The sequence below is a fragment of the Hylobates moloch genome, unplaced genomic scaffold (genome assembly GCF_009828535.3).
Source record: "Hylobates moloch isolate HMO894 unplaced genomic scaffold, HMol_V3 SCAFFOLD_13, whole genome shotgun sequence".
NCBI classification, from domain to species: domain Eukaryota; kingdom Metazoa; phylum Chordata; class Mammalia; order Primates; family Hylobatidae; genus Hylobates; species Hylobates moloch.
Window position 1 is genome coordinate 49,114,162 of NW_026652288.1, and position 16,479 is coordinate 49,130,640.

Below are 16,479 nucleotides of genomic sequence, written 5' to 3' on the forward strand. Positions count from 1 at the left end.
GAGCTTGCAGTGAGCTGAGATTGCGCCACTGCACTCCAGCCTGGGTGACAGAGTGAGACTCCATCTCAAAATAAATAAATAAATATTGTATAATGATATGCACATTACGAAATAACAGTGTAAAGGGGGTCCTGAAATAAAAAAAGTTATAGGACCACTACTCCACATGTTATCCTATAGCTTGCTTTTTCACTTAGTATATCTTGAACACTAGTCAGTGTCAGAACATTTATTTTTTTTGAGACTCACTGCAACCTCTTCTTCCCAGGTTCAAGCAATTCTCGTGCCTCGGCCTCCCCAGTAGCTGGGATTACAGACGTGTGCCATCACACCCGGCTAATTTTTGTATTTTTAGTAGAGACAGGGTTTCACCATGTTGGCCAGGCTGGTCTCGAACTCCTGACCTCAATGGATCTACTAGCCTCGGTCTCCCAAAGTGCTGTCTAATTATTCATTTATTGATGGCCTTTTAAGTTGCTTTCAGCTTTTTGCTAATTTTCTTTCTTTCTTTTTTTTTTTGAGATGGCGTCTTGCTCTGTTGCCCAGGCTGGAGTGCAGTGGCGCAGTCTCGGCTCACTGCAACCTCCGCCTCCTGAGTTCAAGTGATTCTCCTGCCTCAGCCTTCTGAGTAGCTGGAACTACAGGCATGCTCTAGCATGCCCGGCTAATTTTTTTTGTATTTTTAGTAGAGATGGGGTTTCACTATGTTGGTCAGGCTGATCTCGAACTCCTGACCTCGTGATTCACCACCCCCCCCTCGGCCTCCCAAAGTGCTGGGATTATAGGCGTGAGCCACTGTGCCTGGCCAGCTTTTTGCTAATTTAAATCATGCATCAACGAATACCCTTTAAAGGCCAGGCGCTGTGGCTCATGCCTATAATCCCAGCAATTTGGGAGGCCGAGGCGGGAGGATCACCTAAGGTCAGGAGTTTGAGACTAGCCTGGCTGACATGGCGAAACCCATCTCTGCTAATAATACAAAAATTAGCCGGATGTGGTGGCAGGGGCCTGTAATCCTAGCTACTCAGGAGGCTGAGGCAGGAGAATTGCCTAATCTGGGAGGTGGAGGTTGTGGTGAGCTGAGATGCACCACTGCACTGCAGCCTGGGTGACAGAGTGAAACTCCATCTGAAAAAAAACAACAAAATGAAACAAAAACCAAATACCCTTTAAATACATCCTCGTGTACTGCTGGGTATATATCTATGGTATGAATTCCTAAAAGTTGACCTATTTTTTTAAGTTCCATCTAAATAAAATTTCTCCTTTACAACATCCGCTCTTGTCGTTTCTCCTCCCTATGGTTTTTGCGTCTTTTTAGCCTCTTGTTCATTTACTGCCTTTCATGTTCCCATGCTATTGCCTTGGTTTTTTAACAAAATTCTTCCTCTGTGCCTATCCTGTCTTACCTACTAAATTATGCAAATAGAATCTTCATGAGGGCAAGGATTGTTTGTTGTACAGTGTATTGGCACTCGGTAAATAAATAATGAGAGAGGGATTGAGTGTTGGTATGAGAAAAGGAGCCTTAATGGTTGCATTTGGATGAATGGGTGCTGAGAGATGGTATGTGCATTTATACATTCTTGTCTCATCTTGTAAAATGTTTGAAAATAAGAGTAATTTTCAACTTAATTTTTCTTATTTTAGGCAAGTATATCGCGTCAACACAGCGACCTGACGGGACCTGGCGCAAGCAGCGGAGGGTGAAAGAAGGATATGTGCCCCAGGAGGAGGTCCCAGTGTATGTGGTTAGGCTTGAGTAGGGGTTTTCTGATGGGGTCCCTACAGAAGGGTAGAATATCCTTATGCCTACAAGTTCAGGGAGGACTCTCCTAAGCCCCAAGGAAATGGAAGTGGGGGCAACTATCTGAGAAAGCAGAGAAAGAGTCTGGGATTCAGGGATGAGTGAGGGTTACAGATCACTAGTCCTATACTTTTGACCTCTGTTCATTAGAACCTCCAGAGCTTTAGGTTCTAGGGACTTTGCTGCACCTTTCCTGCAGAGCAGAGGAAAGTTGGGGAGGGACCATAAAGAGAGAAAGGTAGTCAGGCCCGGTGGCCTATATCTGTAATCTAAGCACTTTGGGAGGCCTAGGCGGGTGGATTACTTGAGGTCAGGAGTTCAAGAACAGCCTCGCCAACGTGGCGAAACCCCATCTGTACTAAAAATACAAAATTACAAAATACAAACATCAGCCAGGCGTGGTGGCACGAGCCAGTAATCTCAGCTACTCAGGAGGCTGAGGCAGGAGAATCTCTTGAACCCAGGAAGTGGGAGGTTGCAGTAAGCCGAGATTGCGCCAGTGCACTTCAGCCCTGGTGACAGAGCGAGACTCTGTCCCAAAAACAAACAGGCAGGCATGGTGGCTCTCTGTAATCCCAGCACGTTGGGAGGCCAAGATCGGTGGATCACCTGAGGTCAGGAGTTCAAGACCAGCCTGACCAACATGGTGAAACCCCATCTCTACTAAAAATACACAGTTAGCCAGGCGTGGTGGCAGACGCCTGTAATCCCAGCTACCCGGGAGGCTGAGGCAGGAGAATCGCTTGAACCTGGGAGGTGGAGGTTGCAGTGAGCTGAGATTGTGCCATTACACTCCAGCCTGGGCAACTGAGCGAGACTCCATCTCAAAAAACAAACAAAACAAAAAACCCCACAAAACAAACAAAACAAACCCCACAAAAACAACAACAGCAAAAAAAGGAAGCAAGAATGTAAAGAGGATGAAGTGTTTGGAAGTTTAAGAAAAGGGATCAAAAAGTCAGTGATTCTCTGAAACTCTTGACATCCTTTGTTTCCTGCAGATATGAAAACAAGTATGTGAAGTTTTTCAAGAGTAAACCAGAGTTGCCCCCAGGGCTAAGCCCTGAGGCCACTGCTCCTGTCACCCCATCCAGGCCTGAAGGTGGTGAACCAGGCCTCTCCAAGACAGCCAAACGCAACCTGAAGCGAAAGGAGAAGAGGCGGCAGCAGCAAGAGAAAGGAGAGGCAGAGGCCTTGAGCAGGACTCTTGATAAGGTGTCCCTGGAAGAGACAGCCCAACTCCCCAGTGCTCCACAGGGCTCCCGGGCAGCCCCCACAGCTGCATCTGACCAGCCTGACTCAGCTGCCACCACTGAGAAAGCCAAGAAAATAAAGAACCTGAAGAAGAAGCTCCGGCAGGTGGAAGAGCTGCAGCAGCGGATCCAGGCTGGGGAAGTCAGCCAGCCCAGCAAAGAGCAGCTGGAAAAGCTAGCAAGGAGGAGGGTGCTAGAAGAGGAGTTAGAGGACTTGGAGTTAGGCCTCTGAGGCCTTTGGGGAATAGGGAATGGACTGCAGAATAAACCATGGGGCTCTCTGGGGTCTGGGGGAATACGGGCAACAGCAGTCAGGAGGGGTACCCCCCATACTGGCTTACTTCCACTTCTTGCGGCCCAGCTCTGTCCTCCAGAGCCTAGCATCTCCCTCAATCCTTCCCTTTTCTTCTCAACTTCTACTTTTTGGACTTTCCCCCTCCCATTCCCAGTGTTCAGAATCTCAGTGGCTACCCCAGGTACCTTTGCTGCTGATTTGGGTGTCTTGTTTAAAAGAAAATCAGGTGGGTGGGAATCTCTTGGAGAACTGAGGCTGAGGGTAGAGGGAGTATGCCCAAGTCTTGGGAGTCTTGGTTCCTGTTCGCGGTGTTTATGGGTTATTTCCCTCTCCATCCCTCATTTTTTTTTTTTTTTTTTTTTTTTTAAAAAAAGCAAAAACGAGAATAAACACAAGTAGACATGTCTGGCTTTGCCTCCTTATTTTCAGCTCCTAGTAGATATTGTATCTCCTGAGTTTGGCACAGGAAGACAAGTATTGGGAGTGATTTCTTTTCTTTTCTATTCTTTTCGAGACAGAGTTTTGTGCTGTTGCCCAGGTTGGGGTGCAGTGGTGTAATCTGGGCTCACTGCAAACTCTGTCTCCTGAGTTCATGCAGTTCTCCTGCCTCAGCCTCCCTCCCGAGTAGCTGGGATTACAGGCGCCCACCACCACACCTGGCTAATTTTTTAGTAGAGATGGGGTTTCACCATGTTGGCCAGGCTGGTCTTGAACTCCTGATTTCAGGTGATCAACTCACCTTGGCCTCCTAAAGTGCTGGGATTTTAGGCGTGAGTTACCGTGCCCAGCCGATATTTTTTTTTTTCTTTTTTTTTGTGAGATGGAGTCTCGCTCTGTCTCCCAGGCTGGAGTGTAGTGGCGCGGTTTCAGCTCACTGCAACCTCCGCCTGCTGGGTTCAAGCAATTCTCCTGCTTTAGCCTCTCGAGTAGCTGGGATTATAGACACCCACCACCACACCCCCCTAATTTTTGTATTTTTAGCAGAGACGGAGTTTCAGCATGTTGGCCAGGCTGGTCTCAAACTCCTGACCTCAGGTGATCCACCCAGTTCAGCCTCCCAAAGTGCTAGGATTACAGGTGTGAGCCACCACGCCCAGCCCAATATTTCTTTTAATTTTTTTTTTTCTGTTAGAAACTTTATTGGTCCTGGAGAAAGGGAGGCAAATGGCCCCTGCCTCCCGCTGAGGGTCCCCCCAGCCCTCACTGTTTCCTGTTGCCGTTGATGGAGTGGTTCAGGTGCTCAGTGGAGGCCAGGAAGGCCTTGAGCTTGGGCCGGGCACTGAGTTGTGCCATGTAGGCCGAGAGCAGGGGGAACACATCCAGGCAGCTGGTGGGCAGGACCTCATGGATCAGCAGCAAGTCCAGCAGGTTGTAGTAAGCGAAGGAGATCTGGTCGCCCACAAGGAAGGCCTAGCCTCCCTGGTTCTGGGACGGCAGGGTCTCAAAAGGCTTCAGTTGCCTGGGGCGTGCCTTCACATAAGTCACCCTTGCCCACCTTGTAGTTGGTATAGATGAGGGTGAGGTATTTATTTATTTACTTTATTTTTGAGACAAGAGTTTCCCTCTTGTTTCCCGGGCTGGAGGGCAATGGCGCAATCTCGGCTCACTGCAACCTCCGCCTCCCGAGTTCAAGTGATTCTCCTGCCACAGCCTCCCAAGTAGCTGGGATTACAGGCGCCCACCACCACGCCCGGCTAATTTTTTTTTTTTTTTTTTTTTTTTGAGACGGAGTCTTGCTCTGTCACCCAGGCTGGAGTGCAGTGGCGCAATCTCGGCTCACTGCAAGCTCCGCCTCCCGGGTTCACGCCATTCTCCTGCCTCAGCCTCTCCGAGTAGCTGGGACTACAGGCGCCCGCCACCACGCCCGGCTAATTTTTTGTATTTTTAGTAGAGATGGGGTTTCACCGTGGTCTCGATCTCCTGACCTTGTGATCCGCCCACCTCGGCCTCCCAAAGTGCTGGGTAATTTTTTGTATTTAATAGAGACTGGGTTTCACTATGTTGGTCAGGCTGGTCTTGAACTCCTGACCTCAGGTGATCCACCTGCCTCGGCCTCCCAAAGTGGTGGGATTACAGGCGTGAGCCACCGAGCCCAGCCTTAGGTATTTAATTTTTTTTTTTTTTTTTTTTGAGATGGAGTTTGGCTCTTGTCACCCAGGCTGGAGTGCAGTGGCATGATCTCAGCTCACTTCAATGTCCACCTCCTGGGTTCAAGCGATTCTCCTGCCTCAGCCTCCTTCCTGAGTAGTTGGGATTACAGGCGTGCACCACCACGCCTGGCAAATTATTTTTATTTTTAGTAGAGATGAGGTTTCACCATGTTGGCCAGGCTGGTCTTGAACTCCTGATCTCAGGTGATCCACCTGCCTCAACCTCCCAAAGTGCTGAGATTACAGGCGTGAGCCACTGCACCTGGCCAGAGGTATTTAATTTTTGAAAATTGTGAGTTTATGACCAAATTAGCAACACTGATTTCTGCATGTTTGCTGAGACTTCAGTAAATGAATTAGTGTTATAATCAAATGAAACTTAGAACAAATTTAACTTGACATGTTAATTTATATGTTGCCATTAGTGTGCTGAATAGCAATGGAAGTTTTGTACTTTCCTTCCTGTTTCTGAAGATAATCTTATTTCACAGCTGCACCTAGTACAGCTCTTTTGAAATTTGACCTTCTTCGATGCCACCCCAAGATGGCATTGTGGGGCAAATTAGTGATACATGTAGAGGAACTTACATGCAAAAGATCTGTCACTTAATTTTTACATGTCCTCTGGTTTCCATACCCTCATTTATCGCAGCCTTTTTCTTTAGCTAGCTGTGGGGGTAGAGACGAAAGGAGTGGGAAGTCAGCTGTAATGAACTATCTCAACAGTTCAGAGTTCTTAGCCTGATTCATAAGCTCACACATAATTTGGCCCTGCTTAACTCCAGCATCATATCTTTCCATTCTCCAACTCTGATCGAACTCAATGCTGTAGCTATACTGAACTTTTTTCAGTTCTTTAAATGACCCATATTCTGTCTGAGTCTCAGTCCTTTGCCTCTGCTTGTCCCTCTGCCTAGAACACTTCCTGACCCCCTAATGAACTTTTCTTTTTAATTGATAGAAATGGGGTTTAGCTATGTTACCTAGGGTGGTCTCCTGAGCTAAAGCCACCTGCCTGCTTCAGCCTCCCATTGTGCTAAGATTACAGGCGTGAGCCACCGAGCCTGGCCCCTAATGAAATTTTTCTTATCCTTTGGCTCTCTTAAATGTTATTCTCTCTGGGAAGCCTTCCTTTATTCATATACATATATATATACACACACACATATATATAATATATACACATAAGTATATATACATATATACATACATATATACATATATGTGTATATATATATGCTTATTTTTACATGTAGCTGGGATTACAGGCGTGTGCCACCACACCTGGCTAATTTTTGTATTTTTGGTAGAGACAGGGTTTCGCCATGTTGGCCAGGCTGGTCTCGAACTCCTGACCTCAGGTGATCCGCCTGCCTTGTACTCTCAAATGTTAATTTATGCACCCTTATTTGTTTGCTTTTTAACTCCAAACTTACTTTTTTTTTTGAGAGAGTCTTGCTCTGTCACCCAGGCTGGAGTGCAGTGGCGTGACCTCGGCTCACTGCAGCCTCTGCCTCCTGGGTTCAAGCGATTCTCCTGCCTGAGCCTCCCAAGTAGCTGGGACTACAGGCTCATGCCACCACACCTGGCCTTCTTTTTTTTTTAATTTTGTTTTTTTTTTTGAGATGGAGTTTCGCTGTTGTTGCCCAGGCTGGAGAGCAATGGCGCGATCTCAGATCACTGCAAACTCTGCCTCCCAGGTTCAAGTGATTCTCCTGCCTCAGCCTCCCAAGTAGTGTGTGCCACCATGTCTGGCTAATTTTGTATTTTCAGTAGAGACAGAGTTTCACCATGTTGGTCAGGCTGGTCTTGAATTCCTGACATAAGTGATCCACCAGCCTTGGCATCTCAAAGTGCTGGGATTACAGGTGTGAGCCACCATTCCTGGCTTTTTTTTTTTTTTTTTCAGACGAAGTCTCACTCTGTCATCAGGCTGGAGTGCAGTGGCGTGATCTCGGCTCACTGTCACCTCCACCTTCCAGGTCCAAGCGATTCTCCTGTATCAGCTTCCTGAGTAGCTGGGATTATAGGCATGCACCACCATGCCTGGCTAATTTTTTTTTTTTTTTTAACTTTTAGTAGAGACAGGTTTTACCATATTGGCTAGGCTGGTTTTGAACTCCTGACCTCAAGTGATCCTCCCGCCTCAGCCTTCCAAAGTGCTGGGATTACAGGCATGAGCCACTGCGCCCAGCTCAAACTTAACTTTTGTAGTAGCATTTATTTTTTATTTTTTTCTGAGACAAAGTTTTGCTCTTGTTGCCCAGGCTAGAGCGCAATCTCAGCTCACCACAACCTGCGCCTCTCAGGCTCCAGCGATTCTCCTGCCTCAGCCTCCCAAATAGCTGGAATTACAAGCATGCACCACCACGCCTGGCTAATTTTTGTATTTTTAGTAGAGATGGGGTTTCTCCATGTTGGTCAGGCTGGTCTCGAACTCCTGACCGCAGGGGATCTGCCAGCCTCGGCCTCCCAAAGTGCTGGGATTACAGGCTTGAGCCACTGTGCCCAGCCAGCCCTCCTCCTTATTAAACTATGAACTCCTCAAGCCCTGAGATTGTATTTATCATCATTGCATGCTCAGTCCCTGACATAGTACATTCTCAAATATTTGAATGAGGCTGCAAGTCATGTGCAGAACAGAAGATGGGGGACAATTAGTGCCTCACACACAACTGAACAGTTAATGAGTACTTGACTGAGCACCCCAGTCAAGTGTGAGACCAAAAGCAGCCTGAGTTCCCTTTCATAGGATCCCTATAAAGTTATAGAGATTTTATATGTGAGATTTAATTGGCTTATACAGAGATGTTTGATGCTTTGTAAATTTAGATATCTTACAGGAATCTATACTTTAAAAACCATTATTGGCCGGGCTCAGTGGCTCACGCCTGTAATCCCAACACTTTGGAAGGCCGAGGAGGGTGGATAACTTGAGGTCAGGAGTTCGAGACCAGCCTGGCCAACGTGGTGAAACCCCCGCTTTACTAGGAAATACAAAAATTAGCCAGGTGTGGTGACACGCACCTGTAATCCCAGCTACTCGGAAGACTGAGGGAGGAGAATTGCTTGAACTGGGAGGCAGAGGTTGCAGTAAGCCAAGATCATGCCACTGCACTCCAGCCTGGGCAACAGAGTGAGAATCTGTCTCAAAAAAAAAAAAAAAAAAAAAGTTAACTCTAAAATAGCCTCAGGAAGTTCCTTCAGGAGGTATTCTAGAAGGAGGCATTGTTATAGGAGATGACAGCACCATGTGTGTTATTGCCCCAGAAAACTTTCCAGTGGGACAAAATGTGGTGGTGGAAGACAGTGATATTGATGATCCTGATCCTGTGTAGGTCTAAGCTAATATGTGTGTTAACTTTTGTTTTTGTTTTTGTTTTTGTGAGGCAGCACCTCTCTGTCATTCAAGCTGGAGTGCAGTGGTGAAAACACAGCTAACTGCAGCCTTGACTTCCTGGGCTCAAGTGATCCTTCTGCCTCAGCCTCCTATGTAGCTGGGACCGTAGGCTTACTCCATCATGCTCAGTTAATTTTTTTTTTTTTTTTTGAGACACAGTCTTGCTCTGTTGCCCAGGCTGGAGTGCAGTGACACGATCTAGGCTCACTGCAATCTCCACCTCCTGGGTTCAGATGATTCTCCTGCCTCAGCCTCCCCAATAACTGGGATTACAGGTGCACCACCATGCCTGGCTAATTTTTGCATTTTTAGTAGATACGGGGTCTCACCATGTTGTCCAGGCTGGTCTCTAACTCTTGACCTCAAGTGATCTGCCTGCATCGGCCTCCCAAAGTGCTGGGATACAGGTGTGAGCCACCACTCCCAGCCTTCTTTTTTTGAGACAGGATCTCTGTCACCTAGGCTGGAGTGCAGTGGTACGATAACGGCTTACTGCAGCCTTAAATCCTTGGACTTCAGCGTCCTTAGTAGCTGGGACTACAGGCGTGTGCCACCACACCCTGCTAATTTAAAAATTTTTTTTCTAGAGATGAGTTCTGACTATGTTGCTCAGGCTGGTCTCAAACTCCTAGGCTCAAGCAGTCAGCCCACCTCAGCTTCTGAAAGTGCTGGGATTACAGGCATGAGCCACTACGCCCAGCTCCCATGTGTTAGGTTTTTTTGTTGTTGTTGTTTGTTTTTGTTTTGTTTTGTTTTTTTGAGATGGGGTCTCCCTCTGTCACCCAGGCTGTAGTGGAGTGGTGCGATCTTGGCTCACTGCAACCTCTGCCTCCTGAGTTCAAGAAATTCCCCTCCCTCAGCCTCCCTGAGTAGCTGGGACTATGGCGTGTGTCACCACGCCCGACTATGTTTTTTTTTTTTTTTGTATTTTTAGTAGAGACTAAAAGTCACTAAAACATTACTAAAAGTTACTGCGCCCTGTCCCATGTCTTAGTTTTTAACAAAAAAGTTTATACAATACAAATAAAATAAAATAAAAATTTTAAAAATAGAAAAAAGAGCCGGGCATGGTGGCTCACGCCTTGTAATCCCAGCACTTTGGGAGGCCGAGGCAGGCGGATCACTTGAGATCAGGAGTTCAAGACCAGCCTGGCCAACATGGTGAAACCCGGTCTCTACTAAAAATACAAAAAAATTAGCTGGGCACTGTGGCGTGTGCCTGTAATCCCAGCTACTTAGGAGGCTGAGGCAGGAGAATTGCTTGAACCCAGGAGGCAGAGGTTGCAGTGATCTGAGATCGCGCCACTGCACTCCAGCTTGGGCAACAGAGCAAGACACCATCTCAAAATAAGTAAGTAAATAAATAAAAATAGAAAAAAGCTTATAGAATAAGGATATAAACAAATATTTTTGTACAGCTGTACAATGTGTTTCTGTTTTAAGCTAAGTGTTTTTTACAAAAGAGTCAAAAAGTTAACAAAAAATTTAAAAGTTTGTAAAGTAAAAATATCAGCTGGGTGCGGTGGCTCATGCCTGTAATCCCAACACTTTGGGAGGCCGAGGTGGGTTTATCACTTGATGCCAGGAGTTCGAGACCAGCCTGGCCAACATGGTGAAACTCTGTCTCTACTAAAAAGACAAAAACTTAGCCAGGTGTGGTGGTGCGTGCCTGTAATCCCAGATTCTCGGGAGGCTGAAGCAGGAGAATCACTTGAACCTGGGAGATGGAGGTTGTAGTGAGCTGAAATTGCACCACTGCACTCTACTTGGTGACACAGTGAGACTCCATCTCAAAAAAAAAAAAAAAAACTTATAGTAAGCTAAGGTTAAATTATTATTGAAGAAAAATACTTTCTTATAAATTTAGTGCAGGCTAAGTATACTTTAATAAAGTCTACAGTAGTGTACAATAATGTCCTAGGCCTTCACATTCACTCACTGACTCACCCAGAGCAACTTCTAGTCCTGCAAACTCCATTCATGGTGTACCACTTTTTACCTTTTATATCCTAATTTTTCTGTACCTTTTCTATGTTTACATGTTTAGATACACAAATAAATTACTATTGTGTTACATTTGCCTACAGTATTCAGTAGATGCTTGTACATGCCATAGGGGTTTGTAGCCTAAGAGCAATAGGCCATACTATATAACCTAGGTGTGTAGGAGGTTATACCATCTAGTATGTAAGTACACTCTATAATGTTTGCACAGTGACGAAAAGGCCTAATGATGCATTTCTCAGAACACATCTCTGTTGCTAAGCAACACATAACTGTACATAATACTATATATATATATATATATATATAAAATAAATTTGAAAGCCACCAATACAATCAATTGTGAGGGGCTGAGGTATCACACATCCTTTCCTTCTTCTGGTTCCTATATTTGGGATGTGTGAGGTAGAAGGATATTATTTTAATTACTTCCCCAATGGGCCCGTGTAGCTTATGGCAAATTAAATTATCCCCTGACTTTCTTTTCTATTTCTAAGGCCATTTATTTAATCTTGCTCTCCACCTTGCATGTGATTCTGTCATAACGTGCAAATAGCAGGATTCTAGGGATCTGGAAGTGAGTTATTTTAGGACTGGTCATTTACTTTCACGGGCTCAGAACCTATGTGTTAGTTTATTATTGTCCACTAGGTGGTACTAGGAGGAGCCAATGTTTGCAAGTTACCTTGACCCTAGACTCCAGCTTTTTTTCAGAGTAACAGATAGGTTTATTTTGTTAGAAAATTTTTTCTCCCCAGGCTCCCAAGAATTTCGGGAGAGGGTATCTAGATCTTCCTCTCCTTCCGAAATATAACCTAGATGAACAAATTGAGGAGGATAGAAAATCTAGGATGAAGAAGGTACATTTTTTGGTCAATATTGCCACCTCTTAAAGATCAGGAATGCATTCCATTCTCTCCTGGAGATTAAAGAAGATGCTCTATTGCAGTGGAAGGGATAGGGGTTATACCCCAAATGAACAACTGGCTGTGTGGTGTAATATAATTGGCTGAGAGGAGGAGAAAAAGGAAATGGTTTTTTTTTTATTTTATTTTATTTATTTATTTTTTTTTGAGACAGGGTCTCGCTCTGTCGCCCAGGCTGGAGTGCAGTGGCTCCATCTCGGCTCACTGCAAGCTCCACCTCCTGGGTTCACACCATTCTCCTGCCTCAGCCTCTCCAAGTAGCTGGGACTACAGGCGCCCGCCACCACGCCCGGCTAATTTTTTGTATTTTTAGTAGAGACGGGGTTTCACTGTGGTCTCGATCTCCTGACCTCGTGATCCGCCCGCCTCGGCCTCCCAAAGTGCTGGGATTACAAGCGTGAGCCACCGCGCCCGGCCTTGAGAAAAAGGAAATGTTAAAGGATCTCTTCCTTGGGAAAGCAACAAGTCATAGAATTTGAATAAATGAAAATACTGAAAATAAAAACATTTTTCAAGAGCATTCTATAGGCCAGAAGAATAGAAAGTTGAATAAATTTTCCTTTCTAGAAACTAAAGGGAAACACAGGTAAATACCCAACCACAGTACAATGTGATAAATACCCTAATAGGGACATACACAGGGTGCTATGGAAGCAGAGAGTGGACTCTTTTTTTGAGACAGAGTCTTGCTCTTGTCTCCTAGGCTGGAGTGCAGTGGCGCGATCTCAGCTCACTACAACTTCCATCTCCCGGGTTCAAGCGATTCTCCTGCCTCAGCCTCCTGAGTAGCTGGGATTACAGGTGTGCACCACCACGCCTAGCTAATTTTTGTACTTTTAGTAGAGACGGGGTTTCATCATGTTGGCCAGGCTGGTCTCAAACTCCTGGGCTCTATTGATCTGCCTGCCTTGGCCTCCCAAAGTATTGGGATTACAGGTGTGGGCCACTGCATTTGGCTTAGAGGGAACTTACAGTGACTCAGACCCTTTAAGGAACACAGAAAAAGGCACCACTAACCCCTTTTTTTGGGTCTTCTCTCTTCCTATGGAGTCTGAAGAATGGTGGACATATTCTTCTCAGGTTTAAAGCTTTGTATTGAGTTATCTGATGTCTTTCTGTCTTTGACTTTTTTTTTTTTTTTGAGACGGAGTTTCACTCTTGTTGCCCAGGCTGGAGTGCAATGACGTGATCTCGGCTCACAGCAACCTCCGCCTCCCGGATTCAAGCCATTCTCCTGCCTCAGCCACCAGAGTAGATGGGATTACAGGCATGCGCCACCATGCCCGGCTAATTTTGTATTTTTAGTAGAGATAGGGTTTCTCCATGTTGGTCAGGCTGGTCTCGAACTCCGGACTTCAGGTGATCTGCCCACCTCAGCCTCCCAAAGTGCTGAGATTACAGGCGTGAGCCACCATGCCCAGCCTGTCTTTGACTTTTAGAGGTACCAGGGGTTACTTTGTACTATGAGATAACTTGACCTTTGTGTTTGTGATGACTGGCAAGTCACTGGTAAGAGCTGCAGTTTTGGAGGTGGTTGACTTCAGTTGTGATAAATAATTGTTACTGCAGGAGACTACAGATTAGTACACTTGGAGGCTATGAGAGCATTCACCATCAAGGGATAAAACTTCCAGGGGGAGGCCGGATGCAGTGGCTCACGCCTGTAATCCCAGAACTTTGGGAGGCCAAGGCGGGTGGATCACAAGATCAGGAGTTCGAGACCAGCCTGGCCAACATAGTGAAACTTCGTCTCTACTAAAAATACAAAAATTAGCCGGACATGGTGGTGCACACCTGTAGTCCCAGCTACTCAGGAGGCTGAGGCAGGAGAATCGCTTGAATCCTGGAGGCGGAGGTTGCAGTGAGCCGAAATCGCGCCCCTGCATTCCAGCTTGGGTGACAGAGCGAGACTTCGTCTCAAAAAAAAAAAAAGAACAACAACAAAAAAACTTCCATGGGGGATGGGCTGATCACAGAGTGGGTTGGTTGGTGTTGGTTACCCACCAGCTTTGGGGGAATGTCCTTGCAGTAAGGTGCACTGTGGAAACATGGTGCTAGTCTCATGGTATTTCCCTCTTTTGGGGGGACCAAGGATTCAATGTAAAATTAGAATTCTTGGTTTTTAGGCCGGGCGCAGTGGCTCACACCTTAATCCCAGCACTTGGGGAGGCCGAGGCAGGTGGATCACCTGAAGTCAGGAGTTCTAAACCAGTGTGGCTAACATGGTAAAACCCCATCTCTACTAAAAACACAAAAAATTAGCCAGGCGTTGTGGCACATGCCTGTAACCCTAGCTACTCACCCAGGAGGCTGAGGCACAAGAATCACTTGAACCTGGGAGGCAGAGGTTGCAGTAAGCTGAGATCACGCCACTGTACTCCAGCCTGGGCAACAGAGCAAGACTCTGTCTAAAAAAAAAAAAATAAACAAATAATAATAAAAAAATATATATAATATTTAAAGAGCTGGGTGCTCTGTTTTCCAGCTGTGCCTGCTTTCACATATTTAAATTATTTAAATTATTAGGCCCCCCAAACTGCAAATGCTTTGCATTAATGGGCCCTGCCCTGAGTTCAGCAATGCAGTGAGAAAACAGAGACTAAATTAAAAACCATCTAGCTAGGTTAGTCTCCAAAATACAACTTTCTGGGATTTAGCTGATTATTTTAATAAGATTTCCAAATTCCCTCTAGGCTCATCTGTATGTTTCCTTGTAAAATCCTATGGTAAATTCTTATGATTTTGTGTTTCCTTGGCACCCCTTTTTTTTCTTTTTTTTTTTTTTGTGATCCGCCCGCCTCGGCCTCCCAGTGTGGTTTTGGTGAGCCACCCCGGCCTTTTTTTTTTTTTTTTTTTTTTTTTTTTTTCACTCTGTCACCCAGGCTAGAGTGCAGTGGTGCAATCTTTGCTCATTGCAACTTGTGCCTCCTGGGTTCAAGCGATTCTCCTGCCTCAGCCTCCCAAGTAGCTGGAATTACAGGTGCCCGCCACCACACCCAGCTAATTTTGGTATTTTTAGTAGAGATGGGGTTTCACCATGTTGGCCAGGCTGGCCTTGAACTCACAACCTCACATAATCCTCCCACTTCAGCCTCCCAAAGTGCTGGGATTACAGGCATGAGCCACCGAGTCCAGTGCTTTTTTTTTTTAAGCTCCTGGCAAGCTATGAATGGCATTGATTTTTAATCTTTCTCTAACACACCCAAACTCCTTTTTCAAAAAGCTTAAATTTTCTTTCTGTGCTTTGAGATATAAATTTGCCACTTTGTTTTCTCTAAAACTCAGGGCTTCAGCCATTGTGAAACAAATTACAGAAGGATCAGGATTGAAAAAAATACACTTTAACGTTTTCCATTTACAAAGGCAGGGTTTTAATCCAACTGTCCTTTTAAACTAGTGAGTTTTACCAGTCTCATGGCTAAAATTTTTAAAAATAAAAATATAAAGTCTTTATTTGTGTTTGTTTGTATGTTTATGTTATATGTGTACATGTCTATGTTTATATATTGTCTATATGGTATCAAACTAGATTATAAATAAATGAATACTCATAAATTAAGTAAATAAGCTCAAATGCTTTTCAAGTTCAAGTGACTTTAATAATCTTTGGTAAATAAAACCAGTTCAAAAATTGGTAAAAATCAAACAGAAACATCTTCAAAATTTAATTTAGACATTGTTTTTGCCTGGGTCTATCAGTCTCCTAGGTTTATGTTATCTCTGCTAGATATTTTAAGGTCATAAAATTATTGCTTCTGATATTTTTTGATAGTTCCTTGTTTTGTCTGTGAGCTTATGTCTTTGAATTTGAGCCTTTAGATTTCCAGGTCTAGACAAAGTGGACTTGGTGAGGCCCGAGGACAGCACCCAGCCCCGTCCTCACTATTCCAGCTGTGCCTCCTGGCCATGCTGGAGTGGCTGGATCCTCCAGGCAGCGTCTTCACAGATCTGTCCTTTGCCCTGAGATCTGCATCTGGTACATAATTAAAATTGCCTACTTCCTAGGTTTTACACTAAAAATTAGGGTTACTAAGAGCTAACATTGTAATGAATATGTGTAATTAAAACTACTAGATAGAAAAGAAAAACGACAAAAAACAAACAAAAAATTACTACATACAAGAGAAACAGTTCTGTATGCAAAGTAATCCCAGCAGTATGGGAGGCTGAGGCAGGCGGATCACAAGGTCAGGAGATGGAGACCATCCTGGCTAACATGGTGAAACCCCATCTCTACTAAAAATACACAAATTAGCCGGGCATGGTGGTGGGTGCCTATAGTCCCAGCTACTCAGGAGGCTGAGGCAGGAGAATCGCTTGAATCCAGGAGGCAGAGGTTGCAGTGAGCTGAGATCATGCCACTGCACTCCAGCCTGGGTGACAGAGTGAGACTCCGTCTCCAAAAAAAAAAAAAAATTGTTTTAAATTGAAGAATGATAATAGATAAAACTAAATGGGTATAAAAAGTTGGAAAAAAAGGGAATGGAAAAATTGTAAGAGGCTATAAAAGGTTTATGAAAATGTTACCTTGTGTGGTCAAAATTGGTTGAAATTGGATGGATTTGTTTATAAGATTTTATTAAAATTAGCTTTGGCATTAATAATACACATGCAAAGATAGAATTTGACTTTCTCTTTTAAACA

The 16,479-nt window shown here is 44.9% G+C and overlaps 1 protein-coding gene and 1 pseudogene across 2 annotated transcripts in view; one reads left to right on the forward strand and one right to left on the reverse strand.

Moving 5' to 3' along the window:
• PYM1 (PYM homolog 1, exon junction complex associated factor) overlaps positions 1 to 3,761 on the forward strand; it is a 26,563-nt gene extending 22,802 nt beyond the window's left edge. For both annotated transcript variants that reach the window (XM_032173453.2, XM_032173454.2), the window contains exons 2-3: positions 1,651 to 1,744; positions 2,809 to 3,761. In XM_032173453.2, the coding sequence (XP_032029344.1) occupies positions 1,651 to 1,744; positions 2,809 to 3,292 (578 nt within the window). In that variant the 3' untranslated portion in view covers positions 3,293 to 3,761. The remainder of the gene's footprint in view (positions 1 to 1,650; positions 1,745 to 2,808) is intronic.
• Positions 3,762 to 4,433: 672 nt separating this feature from the next.
• Positions 4,434 to 4,880, reverse strand: LOC116480055 (glutathione S-transferase P-like; annotated as a pseudogene).
• Positions 4,881 to 16,479: the final 11,599 nt, after the last annotated feature.